Source organism: Pteropus alecto, unplaced genomic scaffold, assembly GCF_000325575.1.
Source record: "Pteropus alecto unplaced genomic scaffold, ASM32557v1 scaffold92, whole genome shotgun sequence".
NCBI classification, from domain to species: Eukaryota; Metazoa; Chordata; class Mammalia; order Chiroptera; family Pteropodidae; genus Pteropus; species Pteropus alecto.
In genome coordinates, this window is record NW_006432447.1 from 10560850 (window position 1) to 10577504 (window position 16655).

Genomic DNA, 16655 nt, shown 5'->3' on the forward strand with positions numbered 1-16655 from the left:
TTCCCTACAATCCAAAAATTAAAGAATGAGTTCTTTGGGTCTTAAGGAGGGTATCATGACTTATGTTTTAGTGATTTTGTAAAAATAGTGTTGAATTAGTCTTTCAAGTTCTGAAAAATAATCCATGAGCCTGGTAAAAGTTCCACACAATAGCGGTATCACTGGAGTATTAATTACTCTGATGAAACGACTTTGAGAAGAATGGTACTCACCTGTTTCTTCACTCTATGGCTTCAACACCTCCATCCCTCACCAACCAATTGCAAAATTCAGTCAATTTTTGCTCCTAAGTTATTATCAAATCTGCCTCCTTCTCCCCTTCTCTACTGAGGCGCAAACCATCAGCACTCTCCACTGGACTAAAGCACTGGCCTCCTAACTTGGACCTCTGCCCCCTCCCTGGGCTCCCTACGCTCTAACTTTCTCATTCAGCAGCAGAAATCTTTTACAAATACAAATCTTATGTCATTCTTCTGTTTAAAGTTGATCAACGGCCTCTCTTCTAGCCATTCTGTAAGCATCTTGTATATATTAATTCGTTTAATTCTTACAATTATTATCCGTGTATTACAGATGAGCTAACCGAGGCACAGAGAAGTTAAGCAACTTACCCAAGGCCACACACTTGGTGAGTGGAGGAGTCAGGATTCTAGCCAAAGAGTCTGGCTCCAGAGTCCACACTCTTAGCAGCTAGGCACACCACCTCCCGGTGGGCTGCTCCCTGTGCTCACCTCTCAGGGCTCAGCCTTAACTCTGGCTTCCTCCACAAAGCTTTCCCTCAGCAGGTTACATCTCCCTGTTCCATGCCTCACAGCAGCCTGCACTTCTCCAAAGCACTTACCACAGTTGTAACTACTGGGGCAACTACTCAGTGTCTGTCGTAAGCTCCAAAAGAGCCAGGATTGGGTCTGTCTCATTCATTGCTGTCTTCCCAGCACCGAGCACAGTGGGGTAGGCATTAAAAACTATACATCTGTATAATGAATGATCCAGTCCTTCATGCCGCATAAACGGGCAGGTCTCCACGAGCCTGGCTACCTCTGCTGGAGGGAAATGCCAAGCCACACTGTCTTGCAGGGGCTGGGGAAGCAAGCACCTGCTGGTTCAGAGAGCCAGCCATCTGTAACCAGAGTTAGTTTTCTTAGTCTGACCGCAGAAACGGTCGTTATCAACAGGAACCTGCGGTGAACATCGCTTTGCTTCCTTCTCTGGTAACAGCCATCTCAGAAATCCCAGCCAAAGGTTTGTTAGGGCTTATACTTAGGTCTAAAGTTCGCATGCTTCCTTGTTGCAAACTCTGGGAGCCAGGTACAGGAAACCCAGACTCTCCTGGGAAGCGCACCAGTCATTTGGGCAGGTCACTGAATGGGCAGAGTGCTAATAATGGCCAGGGGCACACCCTGTGCTGCTCACGCAGTTAGCTCCCAGCACTTCCGGGACGGCTGCTGGATACTGGACCCACTGAAATAACTGGGGAGTCGCTGCTGAGCTGCCTCTGGGCTGCCCGTCTGCACCGCGGTCCTTCTTTACCCGTCCCCCTCTCGCCAACTCTTTCAGGACTTCATCTTTAGTCCCGACTGCTGCTCCTGGCCTGTGCAGGGACGTGAGCCCCAGTGGGACAGAGCCAGGACTGTGCTGCTCCCTGCTGTCCCCCAGGGCCAGCACACCCAGCACCAGCACCGGGTGTGGGCACAACCGAAATGTGTTCCATGACTGATGAAATTTGGGTCAACATAGTCCTACTAACAAGCACTGCTACATCTGGAAGCTATACTTGAAAGGAGTTCTTTGGTTTAGGAAAGGCCATAATTACTATGTCTAGAGTACTGATAAAATGTGCTTCATAGGAAACGAATTAGAATGGCTCTTAATGTTTTTTCTTTCTTAAAGCTGTTCTCATCATGCATAATTCTAGTGAAGTATGATCAGTTCGGAGATTTAAAAAAATTTGGGCAAGGATTGTTACTTATAAACCACTAAAAAAGACTTTATAAACATTGTTACAGTATTTCCACTAATCAGTATATGCTTCAGTATCAGATAAACCTCAAAATCCCAGTGGCTTAGCACAGGGAAGGTTCACTTACCCCTCATGCCACAGTCCATCTTGAACTATGCCAAGGGTGCTGGAGATGGAGAGAGGGCTGGGGTTATTTTTAAAGGTGAGGCCCAGAATTGGCTTACATCACATCTGCTCATGTCCCCCAGGCCAGAATCCAGTCACATGGCCCCAAACTGCAAGAGGGACTGGGCAGTGCCGGAGCTCATGGATGCTTGGGTGAGCACTCACGGCCTCTGTCACATTTATTATCTATCGGCACTGGGATTACTTGCTACCCATAGAGCCCTTTCCCCAAACCAAGCATTAAACTGCATTTTATTAATCCTCACAAAAATCTGATGAGGTGGGTGTCATTAGCCCATTTCTCACACGAGACTGATGCCTGCAGGTGTGAAGAAATGAACTTGAGGTTACACCTGTAGGTTGTGTGCAGTCAACGTTAACTAGCTCCATCTGATCCCAAAACCCAGTTGGCTTTTCCACTACGTGAGCCTGATACAGAAAGTCTCCCAGCTTCATTAACACAAGTGTCTGCAGGCTCTCCATACCTCACTGCTTCGACCTTGTGGCCATGTGCACTGGAGAGCAATACACCTACCTGCATTTCTTTAAGCAGATCTGATAAGAATTCCTCTGCCCACTTCCCTTTCCTGAACCTCTGAGGTGAAGAGTAGGTCTTGAAAGCATTTCCTAGTGAGAGACTCAGAATTCAGCCACCGTTCAGCCACAGTTTTATAGAAACATCTCTTGTGTTCCTAGGAGAGATTTTTTCCGCCTCTCTAGAAACCTCCTTCCACCGGCAAACAACTGGGCCAAAGAACTACCAGAATCCTCCATGGCAGTATCTCTGGTCCCCGTAAGAGGCAGGCCTTGGCCTCCCTGTATCTTGGTGCCCTAGATGCCCTGGACTCCCTTGAGTGCCCCCTTGGGCTGCCTGGTGGTGACGGCAGGGTTTATCACCATCACTTCAGTTCCTGCTTCAGTCACTTGATCACCTCCCCACCCCAGAATTCCCTGTTCCTTCACAACCTGCTGTGACAGCTGCAGCTCCAAAGACGAAGCACCACATGCACAAGCCTCCTCGAGCCAAATACTATAAGTTTTTGCAGCCTTTACTGGTCACGGGGGCCTCGTTAGTGCCAGCGATGCCCCACACAACTATCAGCAATCACAGGAAAGTAAAATTTCCTTCCGGAATTTGCAATGCACGTGCAGGATGTTGGGACTGGATTTCAGGGGCTTGGTTATTTAGCTTTCATAAAAAGCATTGCATGTCACAAGGAACAAGGCGGGATTTGAGTCACAGCAGCGCTGCTGGCCAATGGATCTCACCATTGGCTGCACCTTAAAGTGTGTGTGTGTGTGTGTGTGTGTGTGTGAGGATTTGATTCACAGCAACCCTGCTGGCAATGGATCTCACCATTGGCTGCACCTTAAAATTGTGTGTGTGTGTGTGTGTGTGTGTGGGTGGGGGTGTATAAATCCCAATGCCCAGGCCATTCCCAGAGCAGCCACTCCACTCCCAGTCTCTGGGGTGGGACCCAGGTATCAGGGGTTTTTAAAGCTCCCCCAGTGATTCTAAGGTGCAGCCAATTTGAGAACCACCTGTAGGAGACTGATGTTTTGCCAGATATCAGCAGGGTGTGGAGAAGTGAAGGGAAAAAACAAGACCTTCAGGAATTATTGTTAGCCTGGCTTTAGGACCCGACTTCCTGAGGAATTCAATTAGCTACAAACACCTTTAATTTTTTTTTCCCCACAACAAATTCAGCCAAAATAAATGTCATTTAATTATTGAGAAATGTACCCAGTACTGAGTGGCATAAGGCCATCCACCTGGAGAATGCAGCCTGGGATCGTATGCTTTTCAAAGTTGTGAAAAGTGAGCAGTTTTTGTCCCAGCCTGCTGCTCCTTAGCATCTTTTTAAAAAAGCTGTGATCCTCTAAGATGTGAGTTAAACAGCGGTCCCTAACCTTTTTGGCACCAGGGACCGGTGCTCCTATGAGAATCTAATGCCTGATGATCTGAGGTGGAGCTGAGGTGATGCCAGCACTGGGGAGCGGCTGCAAATACAGAGGAAACTTGGCTCACTTGCCTGCTGCTCATGTTCTGCAGTGAGGCCCGGTTCCTAACAGGCCACAGACAGGTACTGATCTGCAGCCCAGGGGTTAAGGACCCCTGGGCTAAGAGAGAATATTTTTCTTAAATGAAAATGCTGTATAGTTACTCCTGAGTATAATTGTGGTAAATGTCATTTAAAAATCTTTCTCTTTGAGAAAGATAAATACCATATGATTTCACTTATACGCGGAATCTAAGGAACAAACTAATCAAAAACAGACTCACAATAATAGTGGACAATTTGGTGACGGACAGATGGGAGGGGAGTTTGGGGGACTGGGAGGATGGGGTGAAGGGTTAAAGAAGTAGAAATTAGCAGTTGAGAGATGGTCATGGGGATGGGGAGCACGGCAGAGGGAATGCAGTCAGCATTGATACATTGGCTAGGCAGAGGGTCAGGGGAGGGAGGGAGCAGTTGGGGGGATTATTTTCTAAACTACATAAATATCTAACCAATGCACTGTATACTTGAAACCAATTAAAATAAATAAATTTATAAAAAAATACATAAAAAGAAATATTTCTCTGTAAAGAGCCTTCAACCTTTCTAGGTAAGCTCTGGGAGTTAGGTGGGGGAAGTCTGCTCAAAAATCAAGAGGAAAATGTACAATGTGACCGTACAGGGGTCTTAAATTCTGCTTTATAAAGATATATTACAAATGTGTGTTATTTTAGTGAAGTTGCAAACAAGGAAAAGAATGCCTCATTAAATAATTTACTTAAAAGCTTGAAAACATGCTTAGAAACTGGCGTGGGGCTTTGTTTGTTTACAAAAGGTTTTTTTCCTCCATCCCCCTGGGCAATGGGAGGCTGCCGAACCCCGACCCACATGGTGGCACCTGAATCCCACTTTCTGTCTTCTTTCTACAAATGACAAGAAAGCACAGTGGGATCACTTGGCTCTGCTGTTTCCCATAGGAGCCTCATTTTTCTCCAAAATCATTGTGTTGCCAGGAGTTAGAAACTTATGAAAAATAAATGAGGGATGTGGGGTTGAGTCCTTTGGACATCAAGCTAGGAGTTTTCGTTATGATACAATAAATACTCAATACTCTCAATGCATTAACTCATAGATGATTTATTGCTTTAAGTAACTAAACCAGAAAGAGAAGAGACAGGCTGTTGTTTTGGTCAAGACACTTGGCATTCTCTCTCCAAGGTTTGCCAGTTGCATCTACTTAAAGCCTTAACAATACTTTCTGGACGATATAAACATGTGATAGCATACATGGGAAACAACTTGGCCAATGATACACTGATTAAAATAGCACATAACAAGGACATCCAACCAGTCGGGTTGCCCTGAAATGACAGAAAAAACGTGTGTTCACATGATGTGATGAATACAAAACCTTTAAAAATTTTTTGGCATTAATACTAACACAGAATACTTTCTTGGACATTCTGCAAGAGCAGGTGCACAAACAGAATTACCTCTTCGTTTCTAGATCACCAGTATCTATGGGAATAAGAAAAGCTAGGAGGTGGGGCACCTCCCCTCTCCCTAATGTCATTTTCTTTGCCAAAGCAGCAGGGTCTGGGGGGTTCAGGTGGCAAGGAGCAGCTGACAGGGCTCCAGGGGTTGTTACGATTACCAGGTAGCTGTGGAAAACAGCAAGGGACGGACACTGCCCCTGTGGGGTGTGGGAATGAACATCACACAGTCTTGGTTTGTAGCCAGGGAGGCCCATGGACTTGACCCGAATGCTCCCTGGAGGCCCTGGCGGGGCAGATACAGGCACTGGATGATCCAACCCTCCCACTGAGGAGTGACGGAGCCAGGGCTGGGCTTCCAGCCCCGAGGTCTAGAAGAAATAACCCGACCTCCTGCATTCTAACACTGGGGCATTACAACACGTATCAAATGCATGTGCAGAAACCAACACTGTCAGGGAGCCGGCCCTTGGAGGGCCCGGGCGAGCTCACAAGGAGAGGTCAAACCAAGCCAAAGAGCAACAGGGGACACCAGGGCAAACCAGGCCCCGACCCGGCTGCCGGCACAGTGCCCTGGGTTGGCCAACTCTTCTGGCTTTAGCTCCAACTGCCCGAGGCTCAGTTGTCTTCTGCTGTCTCGGGCTCTGCAGCCACTTCCTCAGCACCTCCCTCCCTGGCATCGTCTCCGGGACCCGAGTGCCCCTCACAACCCCCCTCCGGTGCCCCGCAGTGGCCGGCAGGACCATTCTCCACACAGCATCGGCTGTCAGAACACAGCTGTTTTCCTGTGACCTCTTGGACCTTCATTTCCTCAGAGGCTCCTTCTTCTTGCTGCTGGCTCAGCACACAGTTTCCCACATCTCCAGCTTTGGAAAACTGGTCTTCTAAATTCTTCTCATTTTCTTCTGCTTGTCGCTTGTCCCTGGCACTGAGTTTTCCTTTGGATTTCCTCATCTGCCTGCTGTGCATGTCTTCTCGGGAGAATCGCCACTGAAACTAAAAATCGGAGAGTATGGGGATAAATAAAGGCAGTCCCCGTGAACCTGGAGCTTTACCTGAATGTCCGCTTGCATTCACACCCACATCATTTTTTGCAGCAAGACACCCAATTCCCCGCCCTCCTGGGGCGGAGCATTAGCGGCACCAAACATTACAGCCCACACACATCATCCCCACCGCGAGTGCCTGCTTGATGCCTTTCATGAGGTGTATTCCAGGGGTGGATTTCAGAGTGTTGTGGGGGCCGAGGGGCACTTCTTTCAATTGACCCCATACCGAAGGGAAAGAGAAATCCTATCAATCATTTTGATGACGAGAATGGGAGAGGGGACACGGGGCCTACCCTTCTTAAGTGCTGGGGCTCTGGCTGCTCGCTTCCATTGTGGGCAGGCTGTGATTACCAGGCACTGGGGCTGGTGTTCTCTCACCTGAGTTAGAAGGGCACAGGATGTGGGGCATCCAGATTCCCCTGCGGGACTAGCGGGCTTACCGCTCCAGCCGTGGGGACTGCTGCCTGCTGACAGCCGTCACTGAACCCCTCTCTGCTGACACCCCCCACCATTTTCAGTGAAGGTCACACTTCCTTCTTGGGGCAACCTACGACCAATGACTGGTCCAGGTGGGGTACGGCGGGATCCCATCCAGCTTGTCCCAACTTGGGACAACTCTGAAAGGCCATCCCAGATCCAGAGCTACCTGGAAGGTTGACTGAGGCCACTGCAGTGACTGGATCGCAGCTCAATTCCCCCTGCCCACTCCTGCAGCCATCTTTCCCCTCAGGTGTTCCTGAGCTGCTCCCCCTTAAAACTTCCTCTATCCAAATCTATCTCAGAGTCTGCTTCCCAGGAAGCTCCACCTGCAATCAAGCATTTCCCCCATGTGACAGGGACGTCAACAGAGACTCAGGGAGGGCCCAGGGGGTGTAGTCAGTAAGAAATGGGCAAGAACACCAGGTCATATCCAAGCCTGGAGGGCGACCGCCTATGAAGAGTCCAAATTCCACCTCTCACTGGCTTAGTTCAACAGCTCAGTGTTCTCATCTATATAAGGGGGACATCACTCTAACTGAAATCAAGACTGCTAACCTGATTTGCTATAAAAGCAAGGTCAGATAACTTTTTTTATAAAAGATAATAAATATTTTAAGCTTTCTGGTCACAGGGTCTCTGCTGCAACCATTTACCGTTTTTGCAGAAAAGCAGTCATAGATAATATGTAGACAAACGAGCGTGACTGTTCCAATAACACTTTATCTACAAAATCAGGTGGTGGGCTGGATGTGGACCGTGAGCTGTAGTTTGTCAAGCCCTGCCTTAGAGGGTATTTATGTGATTTCAGTGATGTGATAATCCATGTCATAGCACTGTGCCCAGCACATCCTATACCAGGTATGTTTGCTGTTACCATTATTGACACCAGATGTAAGTTTCATTAGGTCGGGAATGCCACCTGTCCTAGTTACTCTTGTGTCCCTGGGGCACAGCACAGTGCCTGGCACAGAGCAGGCACTCAAACACTGCTTGCGGGGTGAATGAATGGAGGGAGGACAGAGCCCGGCCAAGCCTGCGTTTCAGGGTGAACCAGTCTTGTAATTTTAGAGTCAAAACATAGCCCAGGATTTAGTAAGGAGGGACTGGTGCCTCTGCACATTATTTCTGGTTGATCTCCAAAAAGAGAAATTAATTTAAGGAAGAAAAAGAGGGGAAACATTCAAAGCCCTGCAGAGTCTGTCGACTACATGACTGTCCCAGAGGAAGACAGTTCAGGAGCCTGCATGCTTGGAACAAATCTGGGCACATGAGCTTGAGAAGACGTGGAAACACTGAAGGGTGTTAAGGAGAACACCTTGGAAGTCTCGGAGTAACGGGGCACTGGATTTAAGAAAGAGGAATGAATTCTGTGGGCTAACGACTCAGCAGAACTGCAGCCTTCTTCTACTCCCCAAACATCAGGGGTCCCCCAATTTTCCTGAGCAAAAGACCCTCTGACCTTTGTCTTTCTTGGGGGTCTGTATGCCGTGGATGGCCTCCACCTCAGAGGTGGGGGCCGGTCCGCTCTGGGCCGGGACCCTCAGAGTCAGACGCCAGAGATCCGTGCCGCATACACTCAGGAAGATGGGAGCCACAGGTTCTTCGGGACGCGTTGGGCCCAGGTGTGAAAGGCACAAAGGACAAGAGCAAAACCCCAGAGAAGAGAGAGATGGGTGGGTAGAGGCCAGAGTCAGGATCCCCAGTTGCAGGGGAGTCATGGGACTAGATTCTGCACATGCCACTTGGCCAGTGTGCAAGTGCAGCTCAGTGACCCACGGGTCACAGAGGGCTTTATGTTCCCCCCACAGTCATTTCTTCCAACTTCAGTCACATCACGCTGGTTTCACCAAATACGGACTTAAATCTTAGACATTCTGTGATTGAAAGAAAAATAAAAGGGGCCTTTGGTTCTGGCGACTTCTTGCTGGGCTGGAGAGGGAGCCCAGGAATGCAATTGCACCATCACTGGAAAATGGTTTCTTAAGGCTTTACCACATTGTAAATAATTGAGTGCTTTGCTAGGAAAAACCAAAAATGGGCTATGTAAATTTAAGAAAATCTGCCACCATTGCAGAGTTTTCAGTGGTACTGCACATTCACAGGGTTCTGAGATAAAACACCTCATAGGATTCTTGTATTGAACACCTTTTGGACAAGACAGGTAATTTTGACTATTCCATCAAAGAAGAGAAAAAAGAGCAAAGTACATGTTGAGGTTAGGATTTAACATTTACCCTGTCCTCCGCCACCCCACCCTCCCACAAAAGTCCCCATATGAACTCGCCTACAATGTTGGATGAGTTTTTCCCCAGACACTCATTTTTTGGCATTCTCTCTCTCATACTACAGCTGACAGACTTCCCTTCTGGGGATGGTTTGAGATTCTTCCACCTAAGCCATGAGTTCCCCAAAACAGAACTCCTCTACGGGCAAAGCGGTGCCTCAGACCCCCACCCCAATGGTGCCCACTTCAGCCAGGACTGACAAGCAGGCATCTCAGCTTCTAACCACCAGTGTAGGATGCTGACTTCAGTCCTCACAGCCACTGCCACTGCCTCCAGCGCCAGCCCTCTGTGGCTCTTGGACACACGTGACCATGGTTCATAATTGCTGCCTCGTCATATGCAGCAGCTGCTGCTGCATTTTAATTCAAGCTCAATGGAAGAGTCTTAAAAAATCGATGTCCCCAACTAGTAAAAGCCTCTGCATTTTGCATGTTTTCAGAAAAAGGCCAGTTAAGCCTGCCTATATACAGTATTCCAAGAGTCAGTCAGCTATCAGGGGAGTCGGAAGCAGTTTTACTTTTGCTAAAAAAAGTGGTGAGATTGCTTTGGCTGAAAGGACCTAAATGCTATAACATCAAAGCACTGTAGTATGGCAACTGAGACCCTGGTTCAAATCCCAGTTCTGGCACTTGTTAGCTTTCAGTCCTTGGGGAAGTTATTAATCTCTCCAACTCTCAAGTTCCTCACCTCTAAAATAGTTGTCTCTGCCAACAGGGCTGTGGTGCCCAACCCAGGGACCCATTCACACTGGCATGGATGTGAACAGCGCCCCCTGCAGTTGGGAGGTGTACAACCAAGACCGCTTCCACCTGTGCCAGATTCCATCCTGGGCACTATTTATTTTCTCATGCAAACCTAGGCATGCTCTCAAGGGCTGCTCTTGCTAATTAAACAGCAGAACGTCTGTGGTTCCTCTGGACACCCAGCCATATCCGGCTTCCTGAAGAAGACTGCATTTTGTTGCTCTCCTGATATGATGTCACCGGAGGACACAGACTACAGAAGGGGCCTGTGGCAGGCATACCAGCCACTTTGCTCCAGGAACCTGCCTGGACTGCTGGGCACAAGAGGATCTGGGACAGTAAGCACAGCGTTGGAAAGGACCTATTCCAGTCAATGTTTTCTGTCCTGCAGAATGATCACTGCCAAGCCAAATGCCTCCTAGGATCACACTATTTTCTGTCGTCAGATGGGTTCGTGCTGCCTCGGCCCCCTGAGCCCACCACAGCTGTCCCAGGGGCTGCAGCCAGGCTCCCAGGAGGCTCTCTGACTTGAGTCTTCCCTTGTCCTCCTTTTCTTCTTCTCTCCTTTGTGGGGACAGTCTCATGAAGCAGGGAACTAGCAGTGGCCAAAATTCAGGGTCTATAGAATCTAAGAGCTACATGTCCTGAATAGGCAAAGGAAGAGTATCTATAGAACACCTGTGTCAGAACAAACAAACACGGAACGAACAAACAGAACAAACAAAACACATACCAAGGTGCTAGAGTGTGTCTCACACCGTGACAAGGTTTCCCCATTTCCCAGAATCCCCAAAGCCACACTCCCAATAGGTGTTGTTAGCACCATCTTAGATGAGCATGCAGAGGTTCAGAGAGGTAAAGTAACTTGCCTAAGATCATATAGCTAGGAAATAGCAGAGCTGGAATTTGAACACTGGTGTCTCTGGTTCTACACTACCCTTCCAGCCTCTCATTCTTGGTGGAAGAAAGGCTTTAGACTACTGCCTTAGAGGGAAGGGAGGAGAGGAAGCAAATGGAGAGGCCACACACCTTTGGATGGTTCAGCCCAATGCATAAGTGCCTCACCTTTCAGACTTCACCTTGTTCAGATGCATCTGCTAGGTCAGCAGCTTGACTCACTAGGCCAAGTGGTTAGCTAATGGAAGTCCAGGTTTAACTGCCATTAAAGATTCTTTGGTTTGGTTTACTGAAAACGAATATCTACACTGAAGTCTTCCTCACAGACCCATTAAAAAAAATCAATAATGATAAAATTTGGATGGAGGTCCAAAGGTGAGCCTCGAAGGGCCCTAAACTGTTCAACTAAGACACTGGCTCTCAGACTGCAGTGGGGATCAGAATCACTTGGAGGGCTCCTTCAAACAGATCATTCACCCTATCTCTGAGTTTCTGACTCAGTGGGCCTGGGGAGGGGAGGGAGATGTTGCATCGCTAACAAGCTCCCAGGTGAGGCTGATACTGCTGATACTGAGAACCACCAAGCTAAGAAAAGCACCTGAGCAGAGTTTAGCTGTGTAAGAGGCAGCTTGGAAAAAAGCGCATGCCCCCAACCTCCCCCTGCCCGGAGCCGTGCTCTCCATGGAAGGGCTTCCTCTGTCTCCCTCCCTTCCATCTTCACACCTGCTCCCTTCATCACCCAGGCTTCTCTTCTTCCTTTAAGGTAGGGACAGTCACAGTCTCCAACAAACAACAAAAAATTGCTCCAGAGCCCAAGTCTCAAAAAGGTGACATCTCAGAAAGCAAGAAGAGGCAGGGACGTGGCAGCCCCTGGGACAGTGACAGCTTTCTGGGTTGTGTTTCTAGGGGGAGGACTACAACATCCCCACTTAAAGGCAGGCAGTCCAGCCTGGAGACCGTGTTCCATATCCTGAGCAGTACTAGGGAGAACCTCTGAACTTAACAAGCTGTAAGTTAGGCTGCACGATGCTGGGTGCCTTCCCAAACAGGGTGTCTATGGCACTTGCATGTGCCGTTGGTGCCTAAACCAAGGAAGATTCCAACTAGCCATCCATGTCAGAAACAACTGCGGGGAAGAAAAAAAATCCTTCACACTACAGCAGTGTGTGTCCAGAATTCCATGTCAGCAGGGGCTAATGGATTTAATTCGCACATTTTAAAAACTGTCCGTTATCTGTCTCTACTTCAAGTAGTTTAGCAGGAAAGAAAACTTCTCCGGTGTCATAGAAACCACCTATTACCTCCGAAGGAGTTTCATATTTGCTTTGAAAGCCACACTCGCATACACACGAAGAGGTTCCTTTCAAATGCTGAAAAGTCTTGATTGGAGAATTTTGTCCATTTTGCTGGTTTAGAGGGCTGCGTCCTTGGTGTGCCAACCTTGGGATTTCTTTTCTTAAATTTCAGTGCTAGACATAATATGCATGTCCCCCGGCTCAGAATTTTGATTACTCATTCACCGATTCAACAAATATTTGTCAAGTATCGACTAAAAGCCAAGTGCTGGGCATACAACAGTCAGAATAAAAGGTCTCTGCTCTCATAGACTGACTCTATTGGTAGAGGATAAACGGATGGGCACAAATAATTAGACACGAGAGGAGAGCTCTGAAAGGGAGGAACGCGCTTCTTCCGTATACATCACAAACGAGCCTGAGAGCAGAGAACACTGTCCTGGGGAAATACAAAGGAATAGAGTGTCCTAGCAGAGGGGACAGGCGAAGCGAAGGCCCTGGGGCAGGAAGGGACATGGAAGAACATGAAGAGGGAACAGCCAAAGCGAAGGCCCTGGGGCAGGAAGGGACATGGAAGAACATGAAGAGGGAACAGCCAAAGCGAAGGCCCTGGGGCAGGAAGGGACATGGAAGAACATGAAGGCCGACACAGTTGGAAAGCAGAACATGGGGCCGGATCGCACAGGGGCTTGTGGACCACATCACAGATTTCTATCTTTATCTTAATAATACTACAAAGCTTTAGAACTGTTTTAAGCAGTGGGGCGACATGATTCAATCTGCTTTTTCGAAAGATCAGTTTGGCACAGGGTGGAAAACAGATCTGAAGTGAGACCTGTCACTAGGAGCCTGGAGTAGTTGAGGCAGGTGAGAATGAAGAGAAGTGGAGGATCTCAGAGTTTCTAGGACCTAAAATAGACATGTGTTAAGGACGGACTGAATATGGGGGAAGGAGGTGGGGCGTGTCAAGGATGACCCCGAGGTGGGTGGGTGCCTCTGGGTCGCTGGTGGTTCATTCCTCTAGGTAGAAGGAGGTGAGCCAGGTGTGGGGGAGGGACAAAGTCACGCTTTGCTCTGAGATCACTGAGCAGCGATAGGGCAGGTGGAGTTGGGGCCTCAGGGGAGAAGCAAAGGTGACAATGCAGCTAGAGTCATCCACACAGGAGGTGAATGAGGATTTCTTACTCCGTGCATGAATGAGATTTTCTAAGAGGTAAGAGAGTGAGAGGAGAAGTGGGGCTGAGTCTGAACCCTGAGGAAACTGCTGGAAAACCAGGAGAGGATGGTGGGACAGAGCCCAGAGAAAAAGGTGACTCGAGAGGTGGAGGGCAGCTGACAGCACCAGTGCTGCAGGGAGCTCGGGCAGGGTGAGGACCAGGGGGGAGTTGCTGTCACAGTCACGGGGCACAGAGACCTTGTGGGAGCAGAACGCTGACCTGAGTCAGCTGAGGAGCGAATGACAGGGACGACGAGGAAACGTCTGCCTCGAAGTCCCTTCTCTGGGATTCCACGAGTCAGGTGACCTCTTTAGGTCACATGGAACAAGGGCTCGGCGCCAGCCAATCCTCTGAATGAGTAGGGGATAAATGAGTACGTTGAAAGAGAAAGCATCTGACAGCAGTAGAGTTGATTGGGGTTGGAAGTGTCCACCGACCAGAAAATAAATGATTCCCATCCTCTCTGGATTTTCTCTGAGGAAAGTCATCCTACCTTCTTACAGCAGCGTTACAACTCTACCTCTAACATCTCCCTGTCTGCTCAAGTTTCCACTGGCTTATCTCCCTCTGTGAGATGCACGGCTTTCACCAAAATCAAACTGCATGTCTCTGCTTTGGGATTTGCCAGCACCACCACCAGGAGAGCTGGCAAGAAAAGGCAGCACCGCCTCTCTCTCTTAAAGGCGGAAGCAGGTTTCTTTTGGTGTCTGACCAAAACACTGCCTGCGCTGTGGCTGAATGTCACTCTGTGACTGCACAGAGTCCCTGCGAGCCTACGGCTAGGCAGCAACTGACAGCAGTCAGGCGGATCCATCTTCCAGCCGGCAGCGGACTGTGCCTGGTGGTTAATGGTGGACTTGGCGGTTGCCTTCTGGTTCTCTGCTGCTGTCACCTGTCACATTAGCGTCTCAGAGCTTGGAGAGAGACCGTCCTCTGCATTCCACCCCATCTGGCTTCAAGGCGCCATTTCCTTGGCGTTCCTCCCATATAAGAAACCCTCCCCCCGAATGTTAGCTGACGAGGGGCTGCTTCAATCTGTTCACTTGTTTGGTGCTCCTGTCTGGGTTCCATGTCCAAAGAACACGAGGAACCAGAGTGGTGAGCAGAGGGATGATGCCAGGCGTGAGGAGGCTGCAGGCCCAGCAGGCTCAGCAGCAGATCGTGGCCTCGGCCATCAAAAGTAGAGCGAGCTGGCTCCAGGTGACACCTGACTTCGCTTTGGCAGGTTCCCTCAACTCACTTGCCTCCTCCTGAGTAATTGGTGAAACATCCACAGGAAAAATCACCCTCCAGCTGCAAAGCGTGGGGTTGCGAAAGATCAGAATCATCTGATGCAAGGGAAGGACTTGGGCACAACTTCATCAAACAAAAGAAATATTCTCAGAATGGTCACGGTCTCTTGGTGCGACTGTCTTTCTTGGACGGCTCATGTGACATTGGTAATGGAAAAAAGACCCCCAGAACAGCATGACCTGATGACTCACTGCCACAGGCTAAGGCTGGCTGGCCTCTGTCTATACCAGCCATTGTTATTCAGAGGCTTCTGAGTCATGGCCTGTCAAAAAGGGGCTCTGGCAGGGTCTGTCTGCCCAAGTCACCAAACTTCTGATGTCCTGAGGGATCCAACGGGCAAGCCAAACCTCCAGCCAGTTTGTAATGAGATGAAGATACAGAGACGCTGGGCCTGCACTCAAGCCATTCCTCACGCCCCCGGTCCTGTCAGACTGCAGCTGACTTCATGGCCCTATTTTAGCCTAGTGGGAATATCTGGCATGCTTGAGTGTCCAGAAGAACCTGCTCTTCTGCCCTGACCAGCAGGACACTGGCAGACAAGGCCCTCCAGTGCCCTCACCTGTCCCATTTTGGCAGCCTCAGACCTGATTCAGTTCGCCAAGGGGCTCAGATGTCCTTGGGCCCAGAGCCCTTGGAAGCTAGAGCAGGCTGTCTACCCACATGCTACAGACACATCCACTCAAAGATGAAGCTCTGCTAAGGACATCTGAGAAATGTGGTCAAGGTCACTTACCTTTGACTCCTTCTTCTTGATTTTCTGAGGTAGACATGGTCTCTGAAGAAAGACAATCTGCTTGGTGGACACATTTCCCTCCCTGTAAGACATTGGAGCTGAGAATGAATTATGTTACACCTGGGAGAACCAAACCTCGTACCTATGCTGTGGTCCCTAACTTCATAGCCACCTGCGGAAAGAAAACCTGCCACCAAATAGTGAGAGGTCAGAATCGAGAAGCACCCCATCTCTCCAGCCCTCAGACCATCCAGTTTTGCTTCTGAGGGGCTATCTTAGGGGCCCAACAAAAGCTTTGTGGGTGTCCCAGCAAAGTCAGCTTCACAGCTGGAAACTCCACTCTCTTGATGTGAAATAACAGCTAGCATCCTGGGCAAATGATGACAAACTAGCTTCTTAAAGCAAATCTTAAAGGGTGGCAGGCCTTTTCCAAAGCTGTCTTTGGTAGTGAGTCCACGAGGGGCCTGGCTGGCCCAGAAGGGCAGGGAGATGAGGACCTGGGTGCAGAGCTCTGCCCTCTGCCATCACAGGGACAGCAGGCGGAGGGCTGGCTTTGCAAAGGGTCCCAGCCACAGCCTGATTAACTTTCAGGGAGCAGCAGGGCCACGTTGCTCCTGCAGGCACACAGATGAAGGGCAGGCAGAAAGGCAGGGATTGGCATTAACCAATTAATTAAGGTGAGGGGTCCTTCAGGGACCTGCTCATTTTTATGGCACAGTGAGAGCACCTTTCTCTCAGGAAGGCAGGACCCCACGGAGCTGCCTTTAAAGAGGCTGGAAATATTGTAAAGAAGATCATTGTTTTCTCCCCAGCCTCCACCCTTCCCATCACTTTCTTAAATCTCTATTTTGTAAATGTCTTCTCTGCTGAGGCAACATGTCACTAACATGGAGTGTCGGAGGGTAGGAATGGAGAGGAGTAATATTTTCTATTTTATTCCAGTGCTAGGTTGAGTGATTCCACACATAATGGCTCATTTAGGCATCACCACAGCATTCCAAGGGCCGGGACAGACACCTTTACAGACAGAAAACAAAAGCTCGTT

General features: G+C 49.1%; 1 protein-coding gene across 1 annotated transcript in view; it reads right to left on the reverse strand.

Moving 5' to 3' along the window:
- Positions 1-5242: 5242 nt before the first annotated feature.
- The window catches only part of RFTN1 (raftlin, lipid raft linker 1), a 186459-nt gene continuing 175046 nt past the window's right edge, over positions 5243-16655 (reverse strand). The window contains 2 exon segments of the mRNA XM_006907267.3: positions 5243-6614; positions 15611-15692. Of these exon segments, the coding sequence (XP_006907329.1) occupies positions 6237-6614; positions 15611-15692 (460 nt within the window). The 3' untranslated portion in view covers positions 5243-6236.